The following is a 26,712-nucleotide window of genomic DNA, read 5'->3' as shown; positions in this document are numbered from 1 at the left end:
TCTCCACCCCCAGTAGCACAGTTGGAAATTATCCCAATTTTTAATTTAAAACGGTGCACCTATACATCTGCATGAATTATTGCAGTGTGACAAATGACCACGTAGTCACAAAAGTAACAGCAACAAAGTGACCTGAAGAATAGGCACAGAAGAGCTTTACACAGTTCCACAATGATCAACCAACCAACGAGGCACAGCAGGAAATGAAACAGAAATGAAAACAAAACAACCTCTGTATCTATGAAGAAGTCCTACCTGATTCATTTTACAACATTTTGGTATGTGTTACAGAAATTCTGAAAAGATTTGGGTCCCTGGGTACCAGAGCATTCCCTGTATGGGAGCTGCCCCAGCACCTTCAAAGGCAGATGTTCAGAGGTCCACTTACCACAGAACTGCTACAAAACCAGGCAGAATCTGATTCATGTCCAGGATCATAGGATCTCAGGACAATTCAGGTTGGAATAGACCTCAGATCTCTAGTCCAACCTCCTGTTCAAAGCAGGGCCATCTGTAAGCTTATCACTCTCTACAACTACCTGAAACGAGCTTGTAGCGAGGTGGGGGTCAGCCTTTTTTCTGAAGTAACAGGCGACAGAACAAGAGGAAATGGCCTCAAGTTGTGCCAGGGAAAGTTTAGACTGGATATTAGGAAAAGTTTTTACACTGAAAGGGTTATTAAGCATTGGAACAGGCTGCCCATTGGAACAGGAAGTGGTTGAGACACCATCGCTGGAGGTATTTAAAAGACGGGTAGACACAGTGCTTAGAGATATGGTTTAGTGATGGTTTTTGTCAGAGTTAGGTTGATGGTTGGAACAGATGATCTGAAAGGTCCCTTCCATCCTAGGCAATTCTATGATTCTATGGTTCTATGATTAGACGAGGTTGCTTAGGGCTTCATCGAGCCTGTCTTGAAAAGACGATGATGGAGGCTGTGCAATCTGCCTGCACAACCTGCTTCAATGCTTGACTCTTCTCATGGGGAAAAGCCTTTTCCTTCCATGTAGTCTGAATTTCTCTTCCTCCAGTGTCTTTTGTTCTCCCACTGTCCACCAAGCTTCAGTGGTTACCCATACTTACCTTCTGTTGACCAGTTCTATTTTAACAACTGGACACTTTTTGATGAAAAAGTCTTTTACAAAGTTGAGGTTTTTTTAGAAAATTTGCAGTGAGCTCAGAGCCACATGTCTTCTCTGAGATGTGCAGCACTTTAAAGACCAACCACAGGAGCGCCCTCTCGCTAGAAAATGAGGAACTAGACAAGTCAGCTCTGGGACTGGATATGCTGCTGGTTCTTCAATTGGTTTTACTTATGAAATTCTGGGAATCTTGGGGGGAGCTTAGGGGTCACTTCTTTTATGCCTCTGAAGAGCTGAATCCTTACTTGAAACTTAGATAGCAGCAACAAAGTGAGGAAGCCTTTGTGGAAACACACCCATATGATTACCAAAGAAAATTTTCTTTATTTTTTAAGTATTCCAAGCGTACTTTCTTGACAATTAAACTTGTTGTAGTCCTTCTTTTCTTTTAAAGTTCTGGGACTGAGCTCTGGTTTGGCTTCCACAGTGAAGGAAACTCAAGGACAAGAGGAAAAGGAGGATATTAGTCATTCATGCTGTTACCTCAGCCTGCTCCGCACTCAAGTCTCATGGATTTGGGTGCTCAGCACCTTTAGAAGGCAGACTTCTGGAGCCAAAAGCACATCTGAAGGAATTTATGTTGATTTTGAAAGAGCAGACAACAACAAAGGAACCAAATCAGGAAAAAAAAGGCAACTCCGGCCAATATCAGCCACTAAATATAGCCCTTCCCTTACCTCAGTGCATCTAATTCTAAGATATGCATTTCTGACTCCATCCATTCAGTTGAAAAGGGAAAGACCACACCAGGATAAGCAATGAAGAGTGGTCAAACACATAACTTAATGACAGTGTATAGAAGCCACTACAAAAAAGCTAGGGGAGAATGAAACATTTTGTGGTGCGGCTGAGTGGTTGATTTCTCTACCCAATCCACCAATATTTTCCAAGCATGGACAGCTTTTCTTGAAATTAAAATAGAAAACACAAGTCCCATATCCCACAGAAAACTGACAGTTTAGTAAAGAGATGGAACCAACCAAGTAAATCCGACTGCATGGCATTTTAGGAAAAGGACAGAAATAGCTGCAGCTATTAAAAGTGATATACTGCTGAAATCTTTTTGTGATTATATTAAAAGTCGATCTGACTTCTTGAAAGAACTCTTAAATGGTTACTGCTTCCTCAAATAAAAGCTACTTCACATGTGCTCTCCTTCCTTAAAAATACGCTGAATGGAGTTACTTCTAAGTGTCAGATTTGTACTTCTCACTGCCCTTTTGAGACATTTGGAAAAGACATAGCTGAGAAAGAGGAAATTAATAGATCAAGAAATGAACTATAATAAATCAAAACACAGTCGATATAGTATTTTTTTTTGCTGCTGCTATGATTAGACTGGGTGAAGGAAAGCAGAATTCATCAAACTTTCCAAACACAATGTGGAGTCCTCCAAATCAGAATGTAACATTCAATTTGGTTTATTTGCATGAAACTAATATCTTTAGCTGTCTTCCCCCCACCCCTCCTCCTTTAAAGTGATGGATGTTTGAAGCTGAAGTCCAGATACCTCAACCGACTTTAATAATCCCTGTTTAGTTCCAGAAGAAAGGAAATAGCTTGCAATATCATAAAGTCCACTAGACCCATTGATTATTTCTTTCCCTTGTATCTTCCATCTCTGTAGATCAGCTCTAACCCAAAAGCTATGAGATCTGGTACGGAGCAGTGCTGCACCCATGCTAACAGGCCCTGCTGGAAGGAAGGGTATAATAGCTCAGACTTTGACTAGCCACTTTAGGGCAAAAACAGTCTGAGTTCTCATTTGCCTCACTCAACCAGTGCAAAGTTTCAGATACTTCTTCAGGTCACTTTAGGTTAAAAAGCTTAGATCAGTCCACCAGGAAACGGAAACAACATCACAGGCAGAGATGACCAATAGTACATAAACAATGGGCATTGCATTACAAATAATCCTCATAATTAATGGGTAATGTAGATTTTTATTTACTTGTTCAGTGAAAAAAAAACACATTACAGACATCTAAGCGCTTTCTAAGAAAGAGACTAAGACTGAGAAATATCATTGACACTACTCTATCAATCAATGGCACAGGAATGTTCACATGCAAGGCCAGCCCTATGCATAAATCAATACAGGATTGAGCTCATGTTGAGTCATATCATCAATAACCGTGCCATACTATTTTCATTTTTGTCACCCCCACCTAAACACAGACCAACAGTAGCTGAGAGAAGCAGTGTGAACCACTGCTTAAAATTCTTTCACCAAAATGAGGGAGAGTCAATGTGATTTCCATGTCTTTGCTGGAATTCATTCCCTCTCTGGATACTGCCAAACCAACCCGACCAGGGATGACTCATCCACAGGGCCTTGTAAAGTACTTCTGAAAATCTTGGGTTTTGCCTTTGGAATGCAGTGGATTACACTAGAGTTTGTGATGCTCCAGTGTGGGGGAAAAGGACATCCCCGACTCGTCCCTACAAGGACATTCCCAGTCTGCACTCTGTATGTCATGCAGTATCAACTGCATGGTCAATTTATTCTTTACTACCCAAGGAAAGCATTGAGGATTCCTTTGGCAAATGATATCACCCTTCCACTTCCACTTTGATTTTGCTTCTGAGACATTTTTTTGCTTGCATAGGAAAACAAATGAACAAATTGTCTGATCCCTCATTATTCCTTGCTTTGCCATTTCTAACCTTGTGGTAAAGAGATGTATGATGAGCTATAGAGGAAAAAATTTGTGGGACTCCCTGGCAGCACATCACTGGGTGAAGCAGAATCATAGAATAGTTTGGGTTGGAAGGGACCTTTAAAGGTCATCTAGTCTAACCTCTTCTGCAATAAGCAGGGACATCTTCAACTAGATGAGGTTGCTCAGAGACCCATCCAACCTGACCTTGAAGATTTCCAGGGATGGGGCACCTACCACCTCTCTGGGCAACCTGTTACAGTGTTTCACCACCCTCAGCATAAAAAAATTCTTCCTCATATCTAGTCTAACTCTACCCTCTTTCAGTTTAAAACCATTACCCCTTGTCCTATTGCAAAAGGCCCTGCTAAAAAGTTTGTCCCCGTCTTTCTTATAAGCCCCCTTTAAGTACTGAAAGGCCAAAATAAGATCTTCCCAGAGCCTTCTCTTCTCCAGGCTGAACAGCCCCAACACTCTCAGCCTGTCCTCATAGGAGAGGTGTTCCATCCCTCTGATCATTTCTGTGGGCTTCCTCTGGACCCACTCCAACAAGTCCATGTCTTTCGTGTGCTGAAGGCTCCAGACTTCGATGCAGTACTCCAGGTGGGATCTCACCAGAGCGGAGCAGACATCCAGAATCATCTCCCTCGACCTGCTGGCCACGCTGCTTTTGATGCAGCCCAGAATATGGTTGGCTTTCTGGGCTGCAAGTGCACATTGTCGACTCATGTCCAGCTTTTCATCCACCAGTACCCCCCAGTCCTTCTCGTCAGGGCTGCTCTTAATCCCTTCATCCCCCAGCCTGTATTGGTACTGGGGGCTTGCCCCGACCCAGGTGCAGGAACCTGCATGTGGTCTTGTTGAACCTTATGAGGCTCACATGGGCCCACTTCTTGAGCATGTCCAGGTCCTTCTGGATGGCATCCCATCCCTCAAACTCGTCAACCGCACCACTCAGCTTGGTGTCATCTGCAAACTTGCTGAGGGTGCACTCGATCCCACTGTCTATGTCATTGATGAAGATATTAAACAGTACTGCTCCCAATATGGACCAGTAGAAATATAAAAACCTAAAGACGGGCAAAAATAACAGAAGTAGAAGAAAAGAAATATTCCACAGGAGGAGAGAGTAGAAGCCAGTAGGACTGTTTTGTTTAGAAAGGATTTGATAGATGCCGTGGCAGTTTACATGAATTAATCAGTAAACAAGTCCACTTGGCTGATAGTAATTTTTCCCTTAATACATATTAACTAAAATTGGACCCAATATTTGTAGCACAACATATTGTAGAACTATGAAATTTACTACCACCTACACTGTATTAATGAGCCAACAACCTAATATGACTTTAAATTGGGCAAGAATTTCATAACAGTAAGATCATTAGTGACAACAGCTAAGATAAACATTTACAGAATACATCATCCCTCACATTTGAGGACTGAAATCAAATGTTTTGCTGGTTGGAGTTAGGAAAAAACACCATTGCTGGTGGATTTTTCCATTTTTGTCTGCCATGGCTGATAGACAACTTTAGTTGAAGCCCCTAGGTTCTGACAGCTTTCAGGAAATGCACTGTGAAAGCTGGATCATTTCAATGATCCTATGTAAGATTACAAAAAGTCATAGAAAATGGTAAAGAAAATTCATAAATTCCTTTGTAATCTTCTCACTTAAATCTGTATAATATACCAGGAAAGACAGAAAAACATTACGGTTCCTGGCTTCCAGAATTTACCAAATTTGCACAAGAGGTATCTGAAGTTCTACCTGCTGAAGTTCAGCCAGCTCTTTAGCTGTCCAGAGGTGTTCCACATACCTATTTCTATTGATGTTATCAGAAGTCCTGAGGTGGAATTTCTTAGAAGTTCCTCAGAAATGGCTTCATAAACCTATTTATTGATCTGGCTTCTCTACTCTGCTCTGGTGAGACCCCACCTGGAGTACCGCATCCAGCTTTGGAGTCCTCAGCACAAGAAGGACATGGACCTGCTGGAGCAGGTCCAGAAGAGGGCCACAAAGATGATCAGAGGACTGGAGCACCTCTCCTATGAGGACAGACTAAGAGAGTTGGGGTTGTTCAGCCTGGAGAAGAGAAGGCTCCGGGAAGACCTTATTGCGGCCTTTCAGTATTTGGAGGGGGTCTAAAAGAAAGCTGGAGAGGGGCTTTTTACAAAGGCATATAGCGACAGGATGAGGGGTAATGACTTCAGACTGGAAGAGGATAGATTTAGATTAGATATTAGGGAGAAATTTTTCACAATGAGGGTGGTGAGGCACTGGAACAAGTTGCCCAGGGAAGTTGTGGATGCCCCATCCCTGGAAGTGTTCAAGGCCAGGCTGCATGGGCCTTTGAGCAACCTGGTCTAGTGGGAGGTGTCCCTGCCCATGGCAGGGAGGTTGGAACTAGATGATCTTTAAGGTCCCTTCCAACCTAAACCATTCTATGAATTACTCAACAGTCACATCTGAAATGAGTTTCCACTTGCTTGTATCTCGCTCTGTGAGCCCAAAAATTGAAAGGCAAAAGGTATATTAGTCAGCACCACATAGTATTTATTAAGACCATGTTTTTATAGAAAGTCTTTGGAAAGGAAAATAGAGTTTTATTGGGAAAACACACTCAAACTACTGCGTTTGTCGTATATGGGCAACCTAGCTGTAATGATAAAGTGTGTGTTCATCTCTAGCTGCTGGGCTGGACTGTTATAAGTTCATCTATTGTGGAAGAAAAATTGGGCCTGTCTCCCAGAAGACCTAGAGAAATGACTGAATCAGGATTGAATAAGGGAACGTTTCTCTTGCAAAATGGTAATATAAATGATATGGGGCTGACTAATAATACAGTTGGTTTCCACTAACTAACAGAATAACATGATGATCTACAGAACTGAATTCCAGACTCTGAGCTAAGATAATTTTTTTTCTTATTTTCCATCTGAGTCAGTTAGAACAAAACCTGTGTTCAAGAGACCAAGTCTTGTGCTTTTTGCTTCCCCATTTAATCTCATGTGGGTATCCCCATCTGATCTGAGATGCAGAAGATATTCCACATGTCAGAGGCCCCCCAGTGGTGGTTCAAACATGGTTCCAACTCATAAGGGACTTATAATGCAAATTATCTGTGGACAGTTTGACCAAGAAAATAAGTATTTCCCATGGACAGAAGAACTGATTTAATATAATTGAAAGATGATGAATCCAGGCTGCACGTGGAAGCATGGTGCCATATGTGTCTCTCAATTCACAGGTTTTAAGGTTCCAGTTCTAAAAAAGGGGACACCCAACTTAATGGGAGAATTAGACAGAAGCTCAGCCAGACCAAATCTCTGGCCACCACTTTGTCCTATGTGTGTTTTTCTAATGGAGAGTATAGCCTGTCTCAGTGCCTTCAATTTAGTGAAGCATACCTTATTTAAGTGTACCTACTTTTAAAACTAGATAGAATTTTTAATTAATGGAGCACATTGTTATGTCTGTAGTCAATGTCCCCTTTGTGTACTTAGAAGGGCTATCCTGAATCTGGTTATTATCTCACAAAATCAATCTAGTTTGAGGATTATTCTTCCTGAAAATGCAATGGGCAATCTCTTCTTTTGAATATTTTGTTTAAAACATTAAGCCGCATGTACATCCTAGAAGAATTTGAACATGGGTTCTGAGCTAAGATCTTAAGCACACTGAAAGAACACATCAGTCTGCCGAATATGATATCCAGAAAAATACAAGTTTTCATTTCAAAGGTAATACACACACACACACACACATATATATATGTATATAAATCTGTATGGCATATTTGCTGTGCAGGCCTAGACTCCTTGTGAAGTTGTTTTTCAGTATAGCAAATTAGAAAAACATGCCCAGAATTAAAGGTTACTTAATCGGGTTGAAGCAGTAACTTCAATTCCAGCAACTCCCTCCCACTACGTTACATCTGATAATGTACCCAAGTCCAAACATAAACTTAGTTCAAAAAGATGTTTGGTCCTTGAATGTAAAATGACACTTAGCTTACACAATTAGCCAGGTAATACATATCCTTCCAAGAGAAGCAATTTTTACCACAGAATAATCTGCATTTTACTAATCTCGGATTGTTAAATTTTACTTGCTGAAACTTTTCCATATGGCTTTTTGAATACCACTGTCCTGTATTTAATTACCACAGAAGGATATTAATGAAGAGGTTGGAAATTTGGCCCAATCCCTCTTCCACAGTTTGGACAGTTTGGTGGCGACAGAGCCAATGAGCAGAGCATTTCTGTCAATATGAGGCTGTGCCATTTCACACACAAAAGCAGTGGCAAAAGAGGAGTAAACAGACCTATAGAAATAAAACAACCAACTATTTTTGAATTGTTCATAAACTTAAAAAATAGTATGTTCATAAAGTAGCACTGAGTGAAGTGAAACCCTGGTTTGCTAACCTAAAGGACAGTCAAACAGGAATTGGTGGAGTAGCCCTTGTAATCGAGACCGTTTTTATCAAGCTGTTAAGATGCACGCCCAGAAATGCAAAGTGTAATTCCCAATTTTAAAGGCAAAACATGATATGGAGCAGAACCAAGGCAAGGGTAGGCAGCTTGGAGTGCAGAGGATGCGAGGAAGCTAACGTGGGTGGGAAAGCATATGTTGCTGCCTGGATGAGGAAGTGGTACACCACAGTTACTTCATAAGTGCAAGGGCTTTACAAAGTAAATCTCCTAGGGACTGTTTTAAATAGACAAAGAATGACACACAGCCCTGACAGGCTTTCAGTATTGTTTGAGAAGGCTGGTTGCCTTCTAAAAACACTGGACTCATGCTTGTACTTTTTCCAAAAATGCCTGTTTTTAACCTCAACCTCTTCATATAAACAGTGGGCAGATGCACCATGTAGTAAACTCTGTTTTGTCTAGCATGAAATTAATAGCTTCCTCAGTCTTACCTGACAATGGAAAACATATTCCGGTGTGGTTTTCTTGAACTTCATGTTCCATACCAAGGCTACCCCATCAGGCTCATGTGGAGCATCTTCATTATTGTTATAAGATGCAACCATCAACTCGGGGTACTAGAAAGAAAAAGAAAAAGAAAATGAAATAGGACGGGTGATGAAGAACCTATGCAAAATCAGATGAGAGAAATAATCTACACTAGATGTGCAATATCTGGTTTTAATTATAATACACAGTAGTCCAATCACAGTATTCAGCTTCATTTTGGTTTTATATTTTACTTGTCCCTGATATCCTTACAGCCCTTGCTCCTTGTTCTTTCTGTTATTCTCAGATACCACAAAGCCAATGCTTTTTCTGTAGGTAATTCTCAGAAAAGACAACTAGCAGGATATTCATAGGGGCAATGTAAAGCAAGGAAGAGGAAAATCTGAAAGCTTGAGTAATTCTAATGCATTTGCTTAACCATTTTTTCAGGGACAAACCAGTGTCTTTATTGATTTTGATAATAAAAACACTATGAGCATAGCGTTGACTTGCTTTTATTCTGAAATTCAGTTTTTTCAGCATCCCCAAAAACTATTCCTTCTTATTTCATTATGCACTCTTCCTATTTACTTATGCGTAGAATCAACTTGAAAGCTCTTCTTGGTGATTCAAATAGCAACCAAAACATTTTCTTCACAGAAGCTCAATTTTGCAAGATGCTGAGGTCATCTTGTAAAGCATAGGGTGACCTCGAATTCCACTGACTCAGTAAGATTGATGCAATGAGCACTCTAAAATCAGATCCATATTTCCTCGCGCATCCATTATCCACTGATGTATAGCAGTACGTAGGCAACACACGCATATGTATTTGCTCTGTTTATATAGATACACATGTATACACAGACGCATAGTATCATATATGAAAAATCAGATTTTCGCATTCTGTTGATGACCTTGTATCGTTCCAAAACACCATAAGTGTGAACAATTTGCCCACAAACCATCAATTACTTTCTGCCTATACAATAGCACCCAGTTCTCCACTCACATGTTTGACACTAGACACCTCTGGTGGCCTCTGTCCTTCCCTCTAATTAGTCAAAGTAATGCAGTGGACCTTATGGCACGTCCAGAGAAAAGCACCTGGCTTCTGCAGACCAACGAGGCAGCAGCCCAAGCTCCGCAGACCTACACTCCCTCTTGTAAACTAGGAATGCTTTCCCTCAAAATTTCTCAATGATCTCCACAAATCATTGTCACTCTTTGTCTTTCCCAGGTAAATTCCTGCCAAACCATTCACAGCTTTATAGGGAACAGCACAGCTGGTAAGTGTGAAGGAAGTGGGACAAAGAAACTGCCAATAGTGCTATTGGGAGCTGTGAATTTGGTCCACACCAGGCATTTTAAAAATAAAAAACCCCCACACCACCCTTTATATCATTATCATTGGGGTTTGAACCTCTCTGCTTTCAGAATCCATTTGGAAGAAATAATGTGCACAGCTATAACTTTTGCCATCAGCAGCTGTTCTTTCCCACTTTGTGTACACATCCATGGATAATACATCATGGAGCTGATGATTTTTCTATTCAAGCTCATCATTCCAAATGAGCCTGGACCCACGTGTGGGAGAACCAGCAACGACACGTGGCCACCATAGCTGCCTCTTTCCCATTTTGGGGCGCCTCTGACTGGGTTGTACCTACATGCTGGCAGACCCTGGCTGCTGGAACAGCTTCTCAGGGCAATTTAGCACCCAAAACACTTGCATGGGATTTACTGCATGCAGCAGACCAACCTTCTCTCTCCTCAAGAACTGAGGGACACCTAAGTTTAATTCCACACCTGAGACACCACCTCTCTGGACACAGTTGTGCCAGTCTGCCCTCCACTGCTCTCATCCATCTCACCCCCCTTCTCCTGCGACAGAGATTACAACCACTTCTGAACAGCGAGCTCAGCTTCTTGTTTGAACTTTTTCATCCCACGTTGGCCCAGGTCCACGTAAACAGCGTGCGCAGCAGGCTCTTGCCAGGGCATCTTGTTTTGGCTGAACAGGTTAGGTACCATTCGCGCGAGCAGACGAGCCCGCAGTCGTGAAGGGGCAGATACCTTGGCAGGCAGAAGCGACAAGCCCTTCCACCGGCATGACTGCAGCCAGCTAGGGCATGTGAGCAGGTCTGAAGCACCAGTTTAGAGGCACTTTGGGGTTGGTTCACGCTCCTGGAAAGTTTAGGGAGCGTGTTCTGGTTGGCAGCACGTCTGGCCATAAACAAACACTGACTCAACTCTTGCGGGTCTATACGTAGGTTTTGCAATCACAGTTCATGCATCTGACTGGAAATACAGTTTCAAGTTTACACAGATGCTGGGGTCATACCTTGCTGGGCAACACCATTATGAGGCTTTTTGACTCTTAAAAAAACAGAGCGAAGTGCAGGACCCTAAATCCATGCTGGCATTGCCTACTCGCCTCCTCATTCAATCTGCTTGCATTTACAGAATTTCGGTCCTCACCAGGTGCCCGGCTGTCCTGTGACTGCAACTGAAAACAACGTGGAAGTGGCGCTGTGGGAAACAGCATTCAAGGCTGCTGTCTGAGAGTCAAGAGAGACACAGTGGTATCCCTGAGACTGTGGTTTTCTTGGCTTTAGATGAGCTAAGCTACCTCCTCATGGACAGAGCAAGGTGATCCCACTCTCTGTGTTTACGCTTAGTCTTGATGAAGCATGTAAGCCGTTTTCCCTTTGCTCTGCAAAAGATTCAAGGGGCTAGTGGGTTAGCTTTAATGGTATGAATGATCCCACATGTTTGGGACCGTATTTTACATGTGACTGGGAACAGAATAACTTGTTTAATCAATGCATCAAGGTCCTTTGTTTGATTAAGCTTCTATTTGCCTTCAGGCTGTTTTGCAGCAACAGTTTTATCGCAGAAAATTGAGCAATGTGCTCTGCAGTTCCCATGCTTATTCAAGTTATCCTTTGGCACACTGGACACTGCCATGTCCCGGAGCGTGACTGAGAAGTGGAGCTAGCAGTTAGGTGGAATACCTCCGTCTGGCTCCAGCTCCGATACACCTCAAAGCAGGCAAGAGAGGAGGCAAGTCCCTCCTCCCAGGCTAGTGTGGGGCAGCACGCAGAAGTGCCCCAGCATGGCGAAGCCGCTGGGGTGGAGAAGCCCCCGCTGGGGTGCCAGGGAGCTGAGCGTGAAGAGTTAATGGAGGGGAAGGCAGGAGGGGCCACCCTGGAACAAAGAGGTGGGAAGCAGAACATGCCTGGGAGCCCCAGGGGCTGAGCAATTACATTTGGCAGTGCTCTTCTGAGGCGGCTTTTTTTCTTGCTGCCCTGGGAATACAGTAAGAACTGCCTGTTAGGAAAATATCAGATAAGAATTCCATGTAATTTCCAGCCCCTGAACAAGTGAACAACCTAAGATAAGTGTTTCCTCAGGCTTATATTTGATTTCTGTGGAAATCCATATGTGCTTAAAGGCCACCCACGTCACACCAGTGCATACCTGTTGTTAAGCTGATATTTTGTATGAAAGCAAAAGGATAAATCCTTCGTTTCACACACGGGGCGCAAGCTGGATATTACAAGCTGGCTTGTATCTCTGCAGCTGCCTGTTGTGCACCAGACGCGGTGGGACAGCCAGACCAACACAGCCTACTGGCGATGCTCGGTGAGACCCTCCAACTCCTCTCCTCCCTGACACGTCCTCTGTGCAGCCAGGTGCCACCTTCCCTGAGAAGTACCCAGAGGGATGGACGCAGCCCTGCTGCCTTTTCAAGGGGAAGGAGAGAAGGATGGATGGGAGAGTCACTGTGTTCCTTATCCACTGCCTCTCCCCAGCCCGCACACCCCATTTACATGCTTGGTCTTAAACACACGCCATCTCCACACACAACACCTAGCATGGTGCAGAAAGAGCATCTACTTCTAGGCTTTTCTTAGCACTGGGCTGAGCTGCATCTAGAGCATCTTTGCTACCCACACCAGGCTGCGTCAGGGCTCTGGACACACCAGGGCACTCCTGAGGCTGGGTTTGGGGCCAACTAGGTGTTCGCATTTTTCAAGCCTATGTCCTCCTGGAGCAGTTCCATTATATCTGTATTGTGGACCTTGGAGCAGAGTCTCCCTGCTTTCCTCCCCAGGGAAACCATCTGCTTTGCTCCAGGCTGGAACCTAGGAACCTACTAACAGGGATGAAGAAGAGAGGATGAGGGTGGCTGGAGTGAAACTGGGACAGAATGAATTTGACAGGACCTGTGGTGATGTGTGTGTCTGCTAATCCCAGCTCTCCAATAGAGTAACTACTTAACCTGGTTTCTGTGCTTTGCTGATGCTGCTGTATTGGTTTTGGGAAGCTTAAGCAGCTCTGTCATCGGTTTTATTTTGCAATATGACAATGCTTTGCGGTGCACAGAAACTGGATACATTCCAGGCTTGCTGCTTTAGCGTGCCCCCTGGCCAGCTACAGCCGCCTCTTCCATCTCTTGAAGAGAGGACCCAGCACTTTTCGGAAGACCTCTTTTCAATCTTTTCAAATTATTCACATACTTCCACATTTTGAGTTTTAGTATATTGGAAAAATAAATTTTATTCCTCACTATTCTTATTTTTTATTTTCTTTAGTATTATATATAACTATTTATTAACTCAATTGCTACATACTTAATAAATTATTTTTTATTGGTTTAATTTTAAATCTTTTGTCCTACAAAATTTTCCATGTGCTGAAGGTGTGGAGCGGGGATGGCAAGTAAAGACTCCTTCATCTTAGTAGGTTTGTTAACCTATAGTTTTAATACAACATCCTGGTTTTGAAGACCAAGTAACATATTAAAAAGAAATGACAGCTTCATTATTGCCCACTACTCTTCTTTATGGAGAAACAGGCGTTCACGCATTCCTGGCCTTGCTGTTAGCTAAGAAATAACAACATACTCTGCAGAACAAAGGGCGAAATGACACTGGCTGCATTTTTTAGGGAGAAGTTGCAAGATATATAAAAACATATCTCCTGGCTTCACATCTTACCTGCAGAGACCAATCCATGCAGGTGACGACACGGTGCTTTGACCAGTGCTCATCATAAAATTGGCGGTTAAAGGAAAGGTTGGCTCCTGCTTGAACGTCTCTGTGGGAATTCAAACAAAGTGACACTTTGACACCAGGGTTTAAATGCTGTGAAAAGCAATGCAAAAGTTTCTGACTACTTCTCAAATTTCTGCTTAACCTGAGGAAGTCTGCCACCTTGATTTAATTGGTCTCATTGTCTCACTGAGAGTAACAAATCTGCACCAAGGAAGAAATTTTACATGTGTTTCACAAAACCACACTTCTTAATTTCCCACTGCCTTCCTGACTCTTTTCTGTCTCACTCTTCTGGGTCGCCTCAGGCCACCTCTGCCACCTTTGTCTCTCAGGACCGAACCTGGCCCTGGAATTCAGCTCCCCCTTTTCTGAATTTTCACCTCCAAACTATAACCAAATCTCTCTTAACTTTGACTCTTGAAATCTTAAAGGTAACAGCACCTCCTCCCAGCATTGGAGGCGGCAGATGCCTTCTGGCAACATTAGGACGTGCTGAAGCTCAGTGTTGGTCCAAAGCTGCCACACTGATGCATTTAGCCGGTCCACAGGGGCGATGCTCGAGAATAACCTCCAGTAAATAGCTTCAGCGTGACATAGCCACTCATTTGCCAAGAGGCTTCAACAGGTACACAGTCGTTGAAACCAAAATACTTTCTCTCCTACTAACAAGTTTTGCTGCTTCCGCTCCCCTATCAATTGCTGAATACACAACCTGTCACCTCTTGTCTTACGCATTTAGATTGCAAACACTTTGGGAGATCATAATTTTCATCCACCCAATGCATAGCACAGTGGGACCCATTACAGACCTGAGGCAGTAGTAGAATATAAAAAACAGTAATTTGAATTTGTAAAAATATCATGATATAAGCACCCAGATGTACACTACTGGAATGTAGGCATGCACACCTATATATATACGTGTATACACACTTTTATCTATTTCAATTATTTCTTCAGAATTTGAAAATTCACCCCAAAAATGAAACAAAAAATTAAACCACTTAATACGTCAAAGAAAAAACCTTAGATCGATAAAGCATGAAGCTATTTTACAAAATAATTTTGGCTAACAAAGTGATCCAGGCCTTCATGGAGAGGTAATAACCTTTTCTTAGCTATAAAAATGTTTAATTTAGTTTTAAAATTAAAGCTTCCTGGCATTGGAATTCTTTTTATAAAGCTTACTTTACAAAAGCAAAAAAAAAAACCAAAACCACAACAAACTGACCCATCTTTCTCTTCTACATCTCTGCCACTGTAGTCAAAGAAGATGTCTGAGTCTTCAGCCAAAGCTCGCTCAATTACACGTATTGTCCGGTCAAAAAATATCAGGAATTCTTCTGAATGGAGAACTTGCTGTTTTTCTTCTTCTGTCAGTTCTCTAGGAGGAGCTTGGAAAATGAAAAGATGTAGTTAAGAGTATGACATTTCACCCCTTTCCCAATGAATCAACATCTTCAGTGGGTTTCTTTTGACATGAAAGCTTGCCGTAGCAATGTCAGGACAAAAATCAAAGCTTTACTCTTAAAATCATGACTCAGAATTTCTTAGTATATCTAAACATACTCCTGTATATTGCCAGAATGTAGCATTTACACAGAAGAGATCCTATATCTTATATATTTATTATTCTGAAATGGAAAATACTTAAACCCCCCAAATTAAATAAACTCAGTGTTCCTATTTCAGGAAATGGCTGTGACTGGCGTTTCGGCAATACCTAACTCGAAAAAGCAGAACACTTATGTAACAGGGGACCTGTCAGAGGAGCCAAAGATAAAATAATCTTCTTAACTTATACTAAAGTTCTTTGTGTTAAAAGGGCTCACATAATCTCTCCCTTCACTTCTTCCCATTTCTCCTTGGTGTCACTGATAAATCCTGTCTCTGCTTTAGAGCTTTGGTGAAGCAATGAAGTAAATAACCAAAGATATTCTCTGAGGCAGCAAAATGAACAGCAACCAGCCAAACACCGGTTTCTTTAAGGCAGTTTTATTCCTTTCAGAGGAATCTGAAGAGTCAGAGCAACAAATGCCACTGAGCTGTGACCAAACCTGCCCTGGGAGGGGGTAGGAGCCGTCTCTCGGGCACCAGTCAGGACAGCCTGGCCCCCACGAGATGAAGTTGCTTCTTTACACACACGCGGAGATGCTAAACCTTTACTTCCAAACCAGTATTTCCAGTATGGCCCTTCATTTGAAAAATACTGTCTTTGCAGGATGCATCAATGCTATGTCTCCATCAGTTTAATGACTTGTTGGTAAATTCCAACTCAAACGTGAGCATCCGAGGGAAAGGAAACTGGGATGCTGCTACTGCTACGATGCACAATTCCATTATCAATTACACTAGCAGGGTCATATTGATATGTTGTATATCAATTATGCCTTTGCCCACACATGCTTTTAGTTATATTTCAGAATTACTCGTCTTTCAAAAATGCCATTAGTGTCTTTGCAGTGACACCAAACAGACCTTGCAACTAGCTTAAATTCCCAGCGTGAAAAGCTCTATTGACATCACAGGAATTATGCTAACAGAGAATTTTGTTCCAAATTTATGCTTAGGTACACAAACAACATACTGCAAACGGATCTATTGCAAAATTACGGAGACACTTGTACTTAAAGAGTTTAACCATCGATCGAAGGTTTCCTGCGTTTGGCTTTACACTACGGATTTGAGGTGTTTACTTGTGAAAATGACCTTGCAGCCTCCCTAGGCCATATTGGGTTAAAACAGCAGCAGCCAAAAAAGATAACTCAACACGGTGCCTCAGAGAACGTGCAGTACACATCAAAGTTTAATTCCCAGCCCTGTCATACATATCTTAATGTTTAATAAAACAACGAGTGACACAGTTTAAAGTTGCAATTAGAAATTATTTTCCAGCTGCTGTGCCATGCCACACAGCTACTTTCAGCTATCAGGGAGACGTAGCCTTTTCTCGTTGTCTGATTCTCCCATGGTTCACACTAGATTCGTGAGCTCCGCTGCTCAAATATGATGCCACCACCAGCCCCAGGGGCAAGGACGGATTGAAAGGCACCACAGCAGGCAGGAGCAGTGACATGGTCAGCGTTACTGCAGTACTCAGCTCCCCCAATTTTCAGTGCACTTGCTTTCAGAGCACTCCCTGTGGTCGGGAGAAGCTGTTATCACCACACTCAGGTTTGCCTCAACTGGTCAAAGCGTTAGCTCTGAAAGACAAAATCTCTGCACTACACGCGGGCTAAATATAGAAGGTTGGAAAAATGCAAAAGGTAGAGGAGCAATTTGGCCCTCAGGAGACAAAGCAGCAAAGAAGTTAGAAACTTTAGCTTTTGATGATCTCCTACGGCCTTGGCCCTATGCCTCCTGCCACCAGGTTTGTGGTCCCTGTGGAGCTCCACACATCCAGAGAATATCTAGGTCCCCCTGCACGGTCCCCCTGAGTAGCAGAGTGACAATTACCAAGGCAGGAGCACAATTTGCCTCTAAGTGCTTTAGACAGAAGCAATGCATGTGAAAAAAAAAGAATGACTAGCAAAAAGTACAGGTTGACCTATTGCAGCATCCACTGCTGAATAGTAATTGGCACTAAGGGAACTCATCTGGCAAGGAAGCCTGTAATGAGCAATATCCCACTGTCACCACTAAGGCATTGCTTTCCGAGAATCAAAGACAACAACCATGACGATGCAGCAAAACGGCATAAAAGGGGAGAAAATAACTGCAAAGGCAACTGGAAAACTCATTTTAAACTGCTCCAAATGGTAAAAATTATTTGCTAAATCAAATCCTCTCTACAGCTTGGAAATATAAATTTATTACTCAGCCATTTGCTGACTATAACTGGCAAAGAAAATACAACCAAAAATCAATAGAAAGGGAAAAGGCAAAAAATAAACAGCTTGGGAGCTGTGGAGTGTTCACAAGCAATGGAGACACACATGATTGCAGTTCTACCTCAGCAAAATCTCCCTTGCAGTTAGCAATGATCTGTGGGAGGCCAGCAGTCTATTAAACCCTCTTCGGCATCAGAAACACCTTGGCTAAAGTTTGTAGGGCATAAATCAGCTTACCTCATTCATCTGACTGACACACCAGATGCCCCCTGGCGATATTAAGCTTCATATTTTAACCTTATTTTCTTCTTTCATTCGGCTGCCTCTGAAGTTTTATTTGAGGCAATCTCTTCTTACAAGAATGTTAACATCATTACTTTTTCCAGTGTACAACATTACTGTAAGTACTGCAAATACATGAAGTATAAGCAAAAAAACCCCAAAACAGACAGGCTTGTTCTTTCAAATATGAAGATTTTCTAACCATTTATCTTTCAGAGCCACTTCCATTTTCCCCTTGTTCCTTCTCCCTGTCTGTCCATTACCTTGAATAAAATAAAAAGAATCTATGTAATTTTCTGCAATTTTTCTTCCTATCTGGGGGCTTACAGTTACTTTGATCTCAGCTTTCAAGAGACACAAGCTCTCTTCAAGGAAAACTCTGAGAAACATAAGTAGCTGATCAAAGTGTTTTTTGTTTTGTTTTGTCACAGAGACCTATGTGATGCGACAATATCTTCAGAAATTCCCTGTAAGAATACAGCATTTGCCTTCAAGTATCTGCTCTCCCTGCCGTAAAAACCAAACAAACCACATCTAACCTTCCACGTCTAACAAAGCCTAGTGCGATGCTTAGCTTACCAGCACTCAAAGTTACGTGCTTATTGCCTGGAGTGCAATGAAAGCTCCTGCAAAGACAGACCCATACTTTGCTCTTGTTTCTATACCACAGCTTTGTAATGAACTCTTGTGCCTGTGCTCTGCTTCCCAGCCGGAGGAGCTGAACCCATCCGTGGCCCCGCACGGCTCACGGCAGGAGGACCCACGGCGCAGCCACCAAGTTCTGCTGAACTGGGCATCCCATCTGTCCGCAGACCCACTCGGTGGGATGGCGTACCCACAAACAGAGTGCTGCCTGGGTGGCTCTGGGGTTATAAGATGAACAACACGTATCAAAGAAGCCCTGTACTCACGTTAATGTATAATAGTGTACAAAATAAAATGGAATTTACATTTAAAATTAAAACACTGTGTGTGCAGTTATATATGCACGGAGGGGAAGAAAATGCAAGGTATATCCATAAGGAAAGACTTTGTACACCGTGCATGAACAAAAAGGTCTAGGATATGTAACAAAAATCGAATGTGACATGAAAACAACTGATTTATTCAACACTTATTTATGAAATATAAGGGCATCTTATTATTTCACATGATTTAACCATGATCCTCAGAAATACCTTATTTCACATCAAGGTCCTTTGTCCACAAATTTCTTTGGACAAAATAGAAAACATTTTTTTTTAATATTAAAACATTTCCTTGGATCTTTAGGAACTAAGATTAAAAAATGCTGCAGACTTGTTTTTATCTGGAAGAAGAAAGCTTGTGGTAAATATAATAGAAGTAGTTGTGATAACAGTGCAGGATCAAATTCACAAATATTTAAAAACAAAGGGACCCAAGAAGATATTTAAAAAAAAAAAGAAAAGAAAAAAGACGCACATTTGAATAAGTATAATAGAATATAAAAAATATTCTCCTTGAACCTCAGAAATTGTAAAAACCTGACAAGAGAAATGAAGTCTATTAAAGGCAAAAAAAGAAAAAAAGAACAAAAGGAGTAAGTGAATGAAAGAAAGGGTGAACTAATAAAAACAGTAAAGCAGGAAGCAGCCTTGTTAGGAGCCCAGAGATATAACGAAAGACAGAAGGAGATTAGTAAAACCCTTTTAAGAGGTGTATTATTTCTTTCAGTGTATATTTAAACCCATGTAAACGTTAGATGTGCTGACGACTGAGGACGGTTGAAATGTACAGCGTGAGAACCGCAAGGTGCTAAGCGGCTCTCAGCAGCTTTTAGCCCAGCCTGCCGATAGCCTGCGATCCTCTGGCTTTTCTCGTGCTTCTCGCTTTCATGCCAGGCTTGATATATTCCATATCCTCATTTCATATATGCCATATCCTTGTTTGATATATGCCATATCTTGGTTGTGTTGTGTTTAAAACACAAGCTCCTGCACGGTGTAATTGCTGAACGTATAAACGGAGATTTTGAGGTGCATTTAGGGATTTTTTTGGTTCTGGAGGAGCAGAATCCAGAGCCTTAAATTCAAATCTGTGCCAGGCAGGGCTGTTCCCACTGAGCGTGCTTCTCCAGAGGCCGTGCTGAGCACCATCCCTGAGCACGCCTGAGTCGGGCTGTCAGGAAGGGTTGGCACACCTGAGCTCGCTGTGGTGTTGGTGGCAGTAAAACCATGGCGTCACAGGCTATTAGAAACCCTACCACAATCTGTCCTGCTTCTCCGATACTCAATGCCTGAGCCGCCAAGAGCTAAACCATCTCCCTCACCGCAGCCTGCTGCGTGGACACCTGAGCTCCATGCACGGGGCCAGGGCAAGTGGGGCACAGCAGGTCTTTGAAGCTGCAGATCCCAGCCTCCCCCATCCCAGCCTTTCATGCAAGTTCCTGTGGATGTATCCACGGCTTCAGATAAACACAGGTTGAGGCCCGCTTTCCAGACCCAGCCCGTCCCGCTGCTCATATGGTTTCTACTGCCACAAAGAGGCGCCTAAGGTGGAGCTCCAGAGCGCTCTGGTGGTGGAAAGCCCCAACCCACTTGATGCCACAGTTTGGTACCAGTCTCTTGTTTACGTGGTCAGGAGAGGCTGGGAACGGGCAGAGCACAGCCCAGTTCTCCAGCAGGTATCCCACACTTGGCTCGTCCAAGAACGGTGGGGAGACCATGCACCTGAGACGGGTGTGACAACAGGCAGCTCCATGGAAGAAACACAAGGGCGTCCCAAGGCTTCATATGCTTCGAACAGTCAATGAGCCAGGTGTTCACCTCCCACTCCAGAAACACTCTGGGGGGCTCAAGCTGCTCCTCTGCCCTTAGCACCTCCATGGCATTGAAGTGCCGCAAGAGGTGTTGTGCCAGGCAGGCTGCCCTATTGCAGGTGCACTGTGTGCCTTACGGTGATGCTGAGACAGGTCCAGAACCAGGGTCAGACCCTGCACACAGTTGTGACTGCTGAATAATCCCACCAAACCCCGCAGAGCGACTCTGGGGTGTGCGGGGGGAAGACGAGGAAATTAAGCATGCAGTAAATGTCTGTAGAATTAAATTGGACTACCTATAAACCACAGAGAAAAAAAAAATCACATTTCCTCTTAAAATACCATTATAAAAATAGAGCACTCCTGTGCTGTTGGCTTGGGGAGGGGGAGTCTGAACAGGCTGGATCAAAGCTTTATTTTTCATCCTGACCTATTTTGGAGTGATATTCATGAAAAAATTGTCTGCTTTTCTCTCCCCGCACTTCTCTCTCCCGTGGTTTTTTTTCTTACACTCCTATAACTCAAAAAAGGCCACGCTGATTTTTTTTTAATCTGTTAAAAAATGTGCTCCCTGAGCTGAAACCAAATTTCAGCCCAGAGCAAATTTTTACGGCTGGGTTATAAATCCCTGAAAAACAGGATTCATAATGGAAGTGCTGACACAGCCTTAACTACTATATAGCAGTGTGAATGGCGCCACTATAATATCTATTAGAGATTCTTTAAAAAGTTTGCAAAATATTGTCTTGCCTTGCAGAAAAAAAGAAGCCAGAGTACTTAATGCCAACATAAACATGCTTTTAACCCATTATGTGCTAATTTGCAGAAAAGCTATTAATTCTGAGTAGGCACACGGAGTGCAGCACAGACAGGAAATGTTCTTCTAAACTCCTGTTTGACTTGTAACATGGTTTTAATCACTTCCATGAAACACAAACGATGGCTTCAAACTCTGAATGCTGCTCAGAACATGAGAAGGGTGATTACAACAGAGAGGAAAACGGGATTTTGTTGGTGAAAGGGCTAAAGCCAACAGGGAGAGAACGACACCAAACGCTAAAAAATGGGACTCCGTTCCCTGCCAATCTGGGGACGACTGCTTCCTTTGATTCACAGCATTTAATGCCAATCATCGGCACGCCACTATTTGATCTGTCACAACACGTACTGCAGGTCAAGTTCACTTTCTATCAGGCAACGAGCATGTTTTCCTCTTCCTTGAACCCAGTCAAGTGCTAGCACCTCACAAAGCCGGTTCTGCTAAAACAAGCTGTGCCTTGCTTTTACAGCCTGCAGTTTGTGTGTCTGAGACTAGCGCTAAACTAGCCCAGTTGATCTACCATTCCTGGGGGGTCTGCTAGGCAGGGAAGGGGAGCACTGCTCCGAGACTCAAACACAACAAAGAAAGAAAAGATGTTGGCAGTGGCGCTTGGTCAGCAAAGTACATAAAAGGCTAACTTGAAAGCTCACGAAAAAGTGAAATAAATCAGTTCAGGAATGTATTTAGATTTTTTCCTTCTTCTCTTCATGCAGGAGTTTGTGCTTTCTCCCCAGGTATAAGTGCTAGCATTACTTTTATGTGGAAATAAATGGGGGTGGGATCAACTGCAATCTGAATACTAGAGGGACATTCAGCACTCCAGGACAGTGCTTATGCACTGGGGGCAGTGAAATCGGTTTTTATGGCTTCTTGTTGTCATCAGTAAAAGAGATACTGTGTTCGGCCCAGTGACTGCTAGAGCCTGTATGTGAGTTGACCCCACAGTTTTGGGAGGAAGGGTAATTTTCAGGAAAATGTAAGTTTTTCTATGCTGCCATGTTTCTTGCTGATGTCTTCAGTTCTGCCTTTGCAGGCTCTTGTGTGACTCCTGTTCCTGCTGTCACGGCTGCTCCTACTGCTCCCCTCCACCCATGACAGCGGTGGCTGGGCGCAGTGGGAGAAGCAGAAGGATGAGGAGCTGGAGGAGTAAGTTCCTCCCTCTGTGTTTCTACCTAATGAGCAACGGACACTGCAGGATTTATGGCATGGGTGATTTCTGTGATGCTCTTAAGAGGGAAGAAAGATCAATTTATAATCAAACCAGCATGGCTGGTACTGCAACTCACTTCAGTGCGTGAGGACAGCAAATGTGGGCACTATACACCAGACTCAGGTTTATTGGACACTGATGTAAATCATGCCAGGCTCCCCTGGATGAGAAAGGAGCATCCACCGCTGTATTCACAGTTAATGACTTCATGAGCTTCTCTGTAAAACAACTCTATATTTTTCCCATAGTGAGATTATCTTGTGAAGAACAAAGCCAAGGTCACAGAATCATCCTGACAATGATCACCATAGCACAAAGTGATTTAGGCCCTACCTGAGGAAGTAAGTTACCTTTCAAGAGTGCAAACAGTTTTGTGAACAGTCCTGGCAATACAGAGCTAAGAAATGGCAGAGAAGAAACTCATTTCCTCGCACACTGGAGATGCTGATATTTCAGCTCTTTTCACTGACTCCACGTAGGGGTGAGTGTTGACTGTTCAAGGTGACACACCAGAATAGCCAATACTCTAGTAAATTCCCAGGTCAGGAAGAACAAATTTTACATCCCTCTTCTAATTATGAAACCTAGAACAAGTACAAGAGAAGCACACGAGAGACACCCAGTATATTTACCATGTCCAGTGCACCAGTTTGACGTGTGTATTATCTTGTTTTCACAAGATAATGCACCACTTCGACACATGTCTCTTGTCTGCACCAGAAAGAAGCCAGAAGTAACCGGAATTTTCATCTCTTGTACCCCTTGAGAGTGTCTCAATCCAGAGAAATGGATAAAAGGGATGGACCTGCCTGGCTTCAGCTTTGACCTTAAGTTCCCTGGGGGCAGCTCCTACAATTTTTTTTTATTCTGATAGTCAACATTTTCCACTCAAATGGTTTTCTGCTGGAGGATTCCTGACCACCACTTAAGTTTGCCCCTCTCAAGCAAGCAGACAGTTGTGGGCTCCAAGTACCTCTGAAGACCAACCAACTTTATGGAGCCGCTGGAATGCCTGGCATTCGTGTTTTAAATCTTTCATGTAAGCAGGCTATTTGAACCAGAGGACAAGTAAGCACCAGTCCTGGAATCCAAGAATCTCTACTTCATTCACAAGTTATGAGGACGTGTTTCTTCTTCTAAACAGCTGAAGTCTTGTGCTTTTCACAAGCTTCTCAGACCTACCAGCTGGGTCACTGGGATACAATTTACTGCTTTTATGCCACTCATGTGGTTCTGAATCAATAAAACTGGTGACTCTTTCGATTTCGCAGTGTTCTCAATAATAGAAACTACCTATGAGAATAACTACTTGCAGGATTCAGTCCTTTAAAGCTGTAACAAAATCCTTTTCATTTTGTAAAGTACCTTCTTTCACTTCCTGCTTCTGGTCTTGATTTTCTGTCTCCAAGTCATCCTGTGCTTTTGGTTCCACCATCTCATCATCATCTTCATCCTCTAAAAAAAAGGAAGAAAAAGATTTGTGAGATTCTCCTCTTTGAGAAGGATGAAAATTGTGTATCTTCTTTACAATTATAAACTGGTAGTAAACACAGGTAAAACAAAGTACACAACAAATGGAAACATCTACATTTATAGTCAGAGTGACACTCAGACATTTCCCCCCAGACTGCAAGATAATCTGCTAACATAGGGCACCTGCCACTTGTGCTCCCTGTGGCAACTTCCCATCTCAGATGTCGGCTGAATATCTCCCTGACCTCGGAGATGACTTCTTGGATGGCACAAGAACAGATGCAAACATGTTTAAGCCTGGCAGCTATTCCATGGTTGGGACACCTGCTATCCAGACACCTCATTTCCAATTCAATTCTCACCAGATTAATTTGCCTTTTGACCTACGGGAAGGGGTTAAATAGAAATCTGACCTCAGGTCAGAAGCCACTAGCAAGCAAACAAGCATGGTACAGTTCTGAAAAGTCATCACCATCAACTGGAGGAACACAGCAACCAAAAGTGGCATTTGGAGCTTAAGAACCATTCTTGCATTAATACGAATTTAATGAACACTAAAATTTGACACATGTCAGTTACTACTGCCAGATGTTTTAATGACCTTTCCTGACCTATGCAAATGCCTGTCTTCCTTCCCCTCTCTCCCCACACTCACATGTTCTCATTTTATTCAGGAGGGCAAACCATTCATTCCTTTCCTTGATGTCTGTTTGAAGTTACAAGGGTTCTGATTGTCCAGCCCAAAACATAACACAGCAGATCTGGAAAGACAGTGATGCACCAAAATGGCTCAAAGCCTACCTAAACCTCGTTACTTGTTCTCAGCTACAGCAATGTGATTTATTCTCCAGTGCCCAGGGCTGGCACCCAACCTGCTCACACTCATGAGAGGGTAGGGACGCACAGCCTTCTAGATTCAGTAAACTACAAAGACTGAAAATAGAGCTGGTCCGAAAAGAGTGAGTTAAATCTGTGGGCTACAGAGGAACTATTCTGGAGTGATTCTGAAGCTTGACATACCATCAAGGCACAGCAAGCATCACTGGTGCCCTGGGTCGGTCCATCGCATGAAAGAATGCATGTTGTCCCGGCCCCGGGACATTCAGCCATCAGCAAAACGGCTGCAGTTCCTTTGGGGCTTTCTGAGCAATCTGCCTGTCACCACAGGGTTCCTCACGACATGGCGCTTCTCCAGGCACGCTCCCCGCTCTAACGCAGCCACGTTAACACGGCCTGGGGCAGGGGGCAACATGTCACACTTCTCCAACTGCTCGGCTACTGGCACCTTCTCCTGCGAAGGCTGGCTGCAATCAGTCCTGCCTTCTTGGGGAGATGTTGGTGCTGACAAGTTGCATTCAGCCAACAGTAACACGCAGCTGTATTTTGTTTTCAACAACGTAATAGGCACCACGCTATTCCCACCACGTTGCCTACCCTAGGACTTCTCCCCCCAGAAGGCCACAGAGCACATGTTGCTAGCTGACATCTTGGCTGGAGAGCACGGCTTAGCCACACACCGTAAGGAAGTGTCTCAGCATGGACAGATATGCTTCTCCTTCTTGGGAAAAAGGGGAAATCTTGGCATAAGATCTGCCATTGCTCCCCCTACCGCTAGTGAGTGCAGCGAGGAGAAGAGGGAAAGCTTGGCTCCCCAGTCATCAGGGTAGAGGGATAACTGTGTGCTCCCCAGGCTGGGGAGGGAGGAGGAATCCAGCAGAGACGGGGAGGCATTTCCAGAACTAAAAGCATTCACGACTAATGAATGCCACCCCTTTATGAGGGATTTTTCAGACCACGAGAGGAAATAGCCCTTCAGAGTGGAGTAAAGGTAGGGTGTTCACGATGCCTCCCTTGGCAATTGTTTCCCTCGTATATAGAGGGGCTCTGGAGATGAGCTTTTAGAGAGCAAGCCAGGGCGTTTCAGTTCGGCAGGGTAAACACGTTGTTCTGTCCACTGGCTGAAAGTTAGATAACATCCAACACAGTCAGCAGAGAGTCAGTGAGAAAAGCTCACCTGGTGTGCACACATAGGAAGGGTAAAAAAAAGGTCCTTCTGCATCAGTCTGTGGCACTAGCAGAGATGGGGATGTATGACAGAGAGCGGCACTCCCAGTTTCAAAGAACAGAGGAGAAGTGTGAGAAGAGAGAGGAGTGACCGGCACAGCAGGGAGCGAATGCTCTGCTAACCTCAGGTACGTGCACACACAGATAGGATCGCAACGGTGTACAGATATATGCACACAGACACACTTATGGTGGATACCTAATGAACCCAACTCCCACAAGAGTTTTGTGAGTCTTGCATTACAAGTTTTTGTTCCCTAGAGCACTAGCTCTTGGAGCCAGCTGTTTACATATGGATTTCAGCTTCCATTTTTAACCTGTTTCCAACCTGTCTGCTTGTGTGGGGAAGTTTCAGAAGGGGAAGCGTTTGAGAAAACTTGCAGGAAGCAAACCAAAAAAACCCCAACACCTTATTAAAAAT

At 43.3% G+C, this 26,712-nt stretch overlaps 1 protein-coding gene across 9 annotated transcripts in view; it reads right to left on the bottom strand.

Moving 5' to 3' along the window:
- The window catches only part of DYNC1I1 (dynein cytoplasmic 1 intermediate chain 1), a 196,355-nt gene that overhangs the window by 66,956 nt on the left and 102,687 nt on the right, over positions 1 to 26,712 (bottom strand). For all 9 annotated transcript variants that reach the window (XM_074574716.1, XM_074574721.1, XM_074574719.1 and 6 more), the window contains 4 exons: positions 24,120 to 24,209; positions 15,065 to 15,227; positions 13,777 to 13,876; positions 8,734 to 8,859 (listed from right to left, as the gene is read on the bottom strand). In XM_074574716.1, coding sequence (XP_074430817.1) covers positions 8,734 to 8,859; positions 13,777 to 13,876; positions 15,065 to 15,227; positions 24,120 to 24,209 — 479 coding nt within the window. The remainder of the gene's footprint in view (positions 1 to 8,733; positions 8,860 to 13,776; positions 13,877 to 15,064; positions 15,228 to 24,119; positions 24,210 to 26,712) is intronic.

The sequence above is a fragment of the Larus michahellis genome, chromosome 2, assembly GCF_964199755.1.
Source record: "Larus michahellis chromosome 2, bLarMic1.1, whole genome shotgun sequence".
Lineage (NCBI taxonomy): Eukaryota > Metazoa > Chordata > Aves > Charadriiformes > Laridae > Larus > Larus michahellis.
This window is presented reverse-complemented; position numbering and strand designations above follow the sequence as displayed.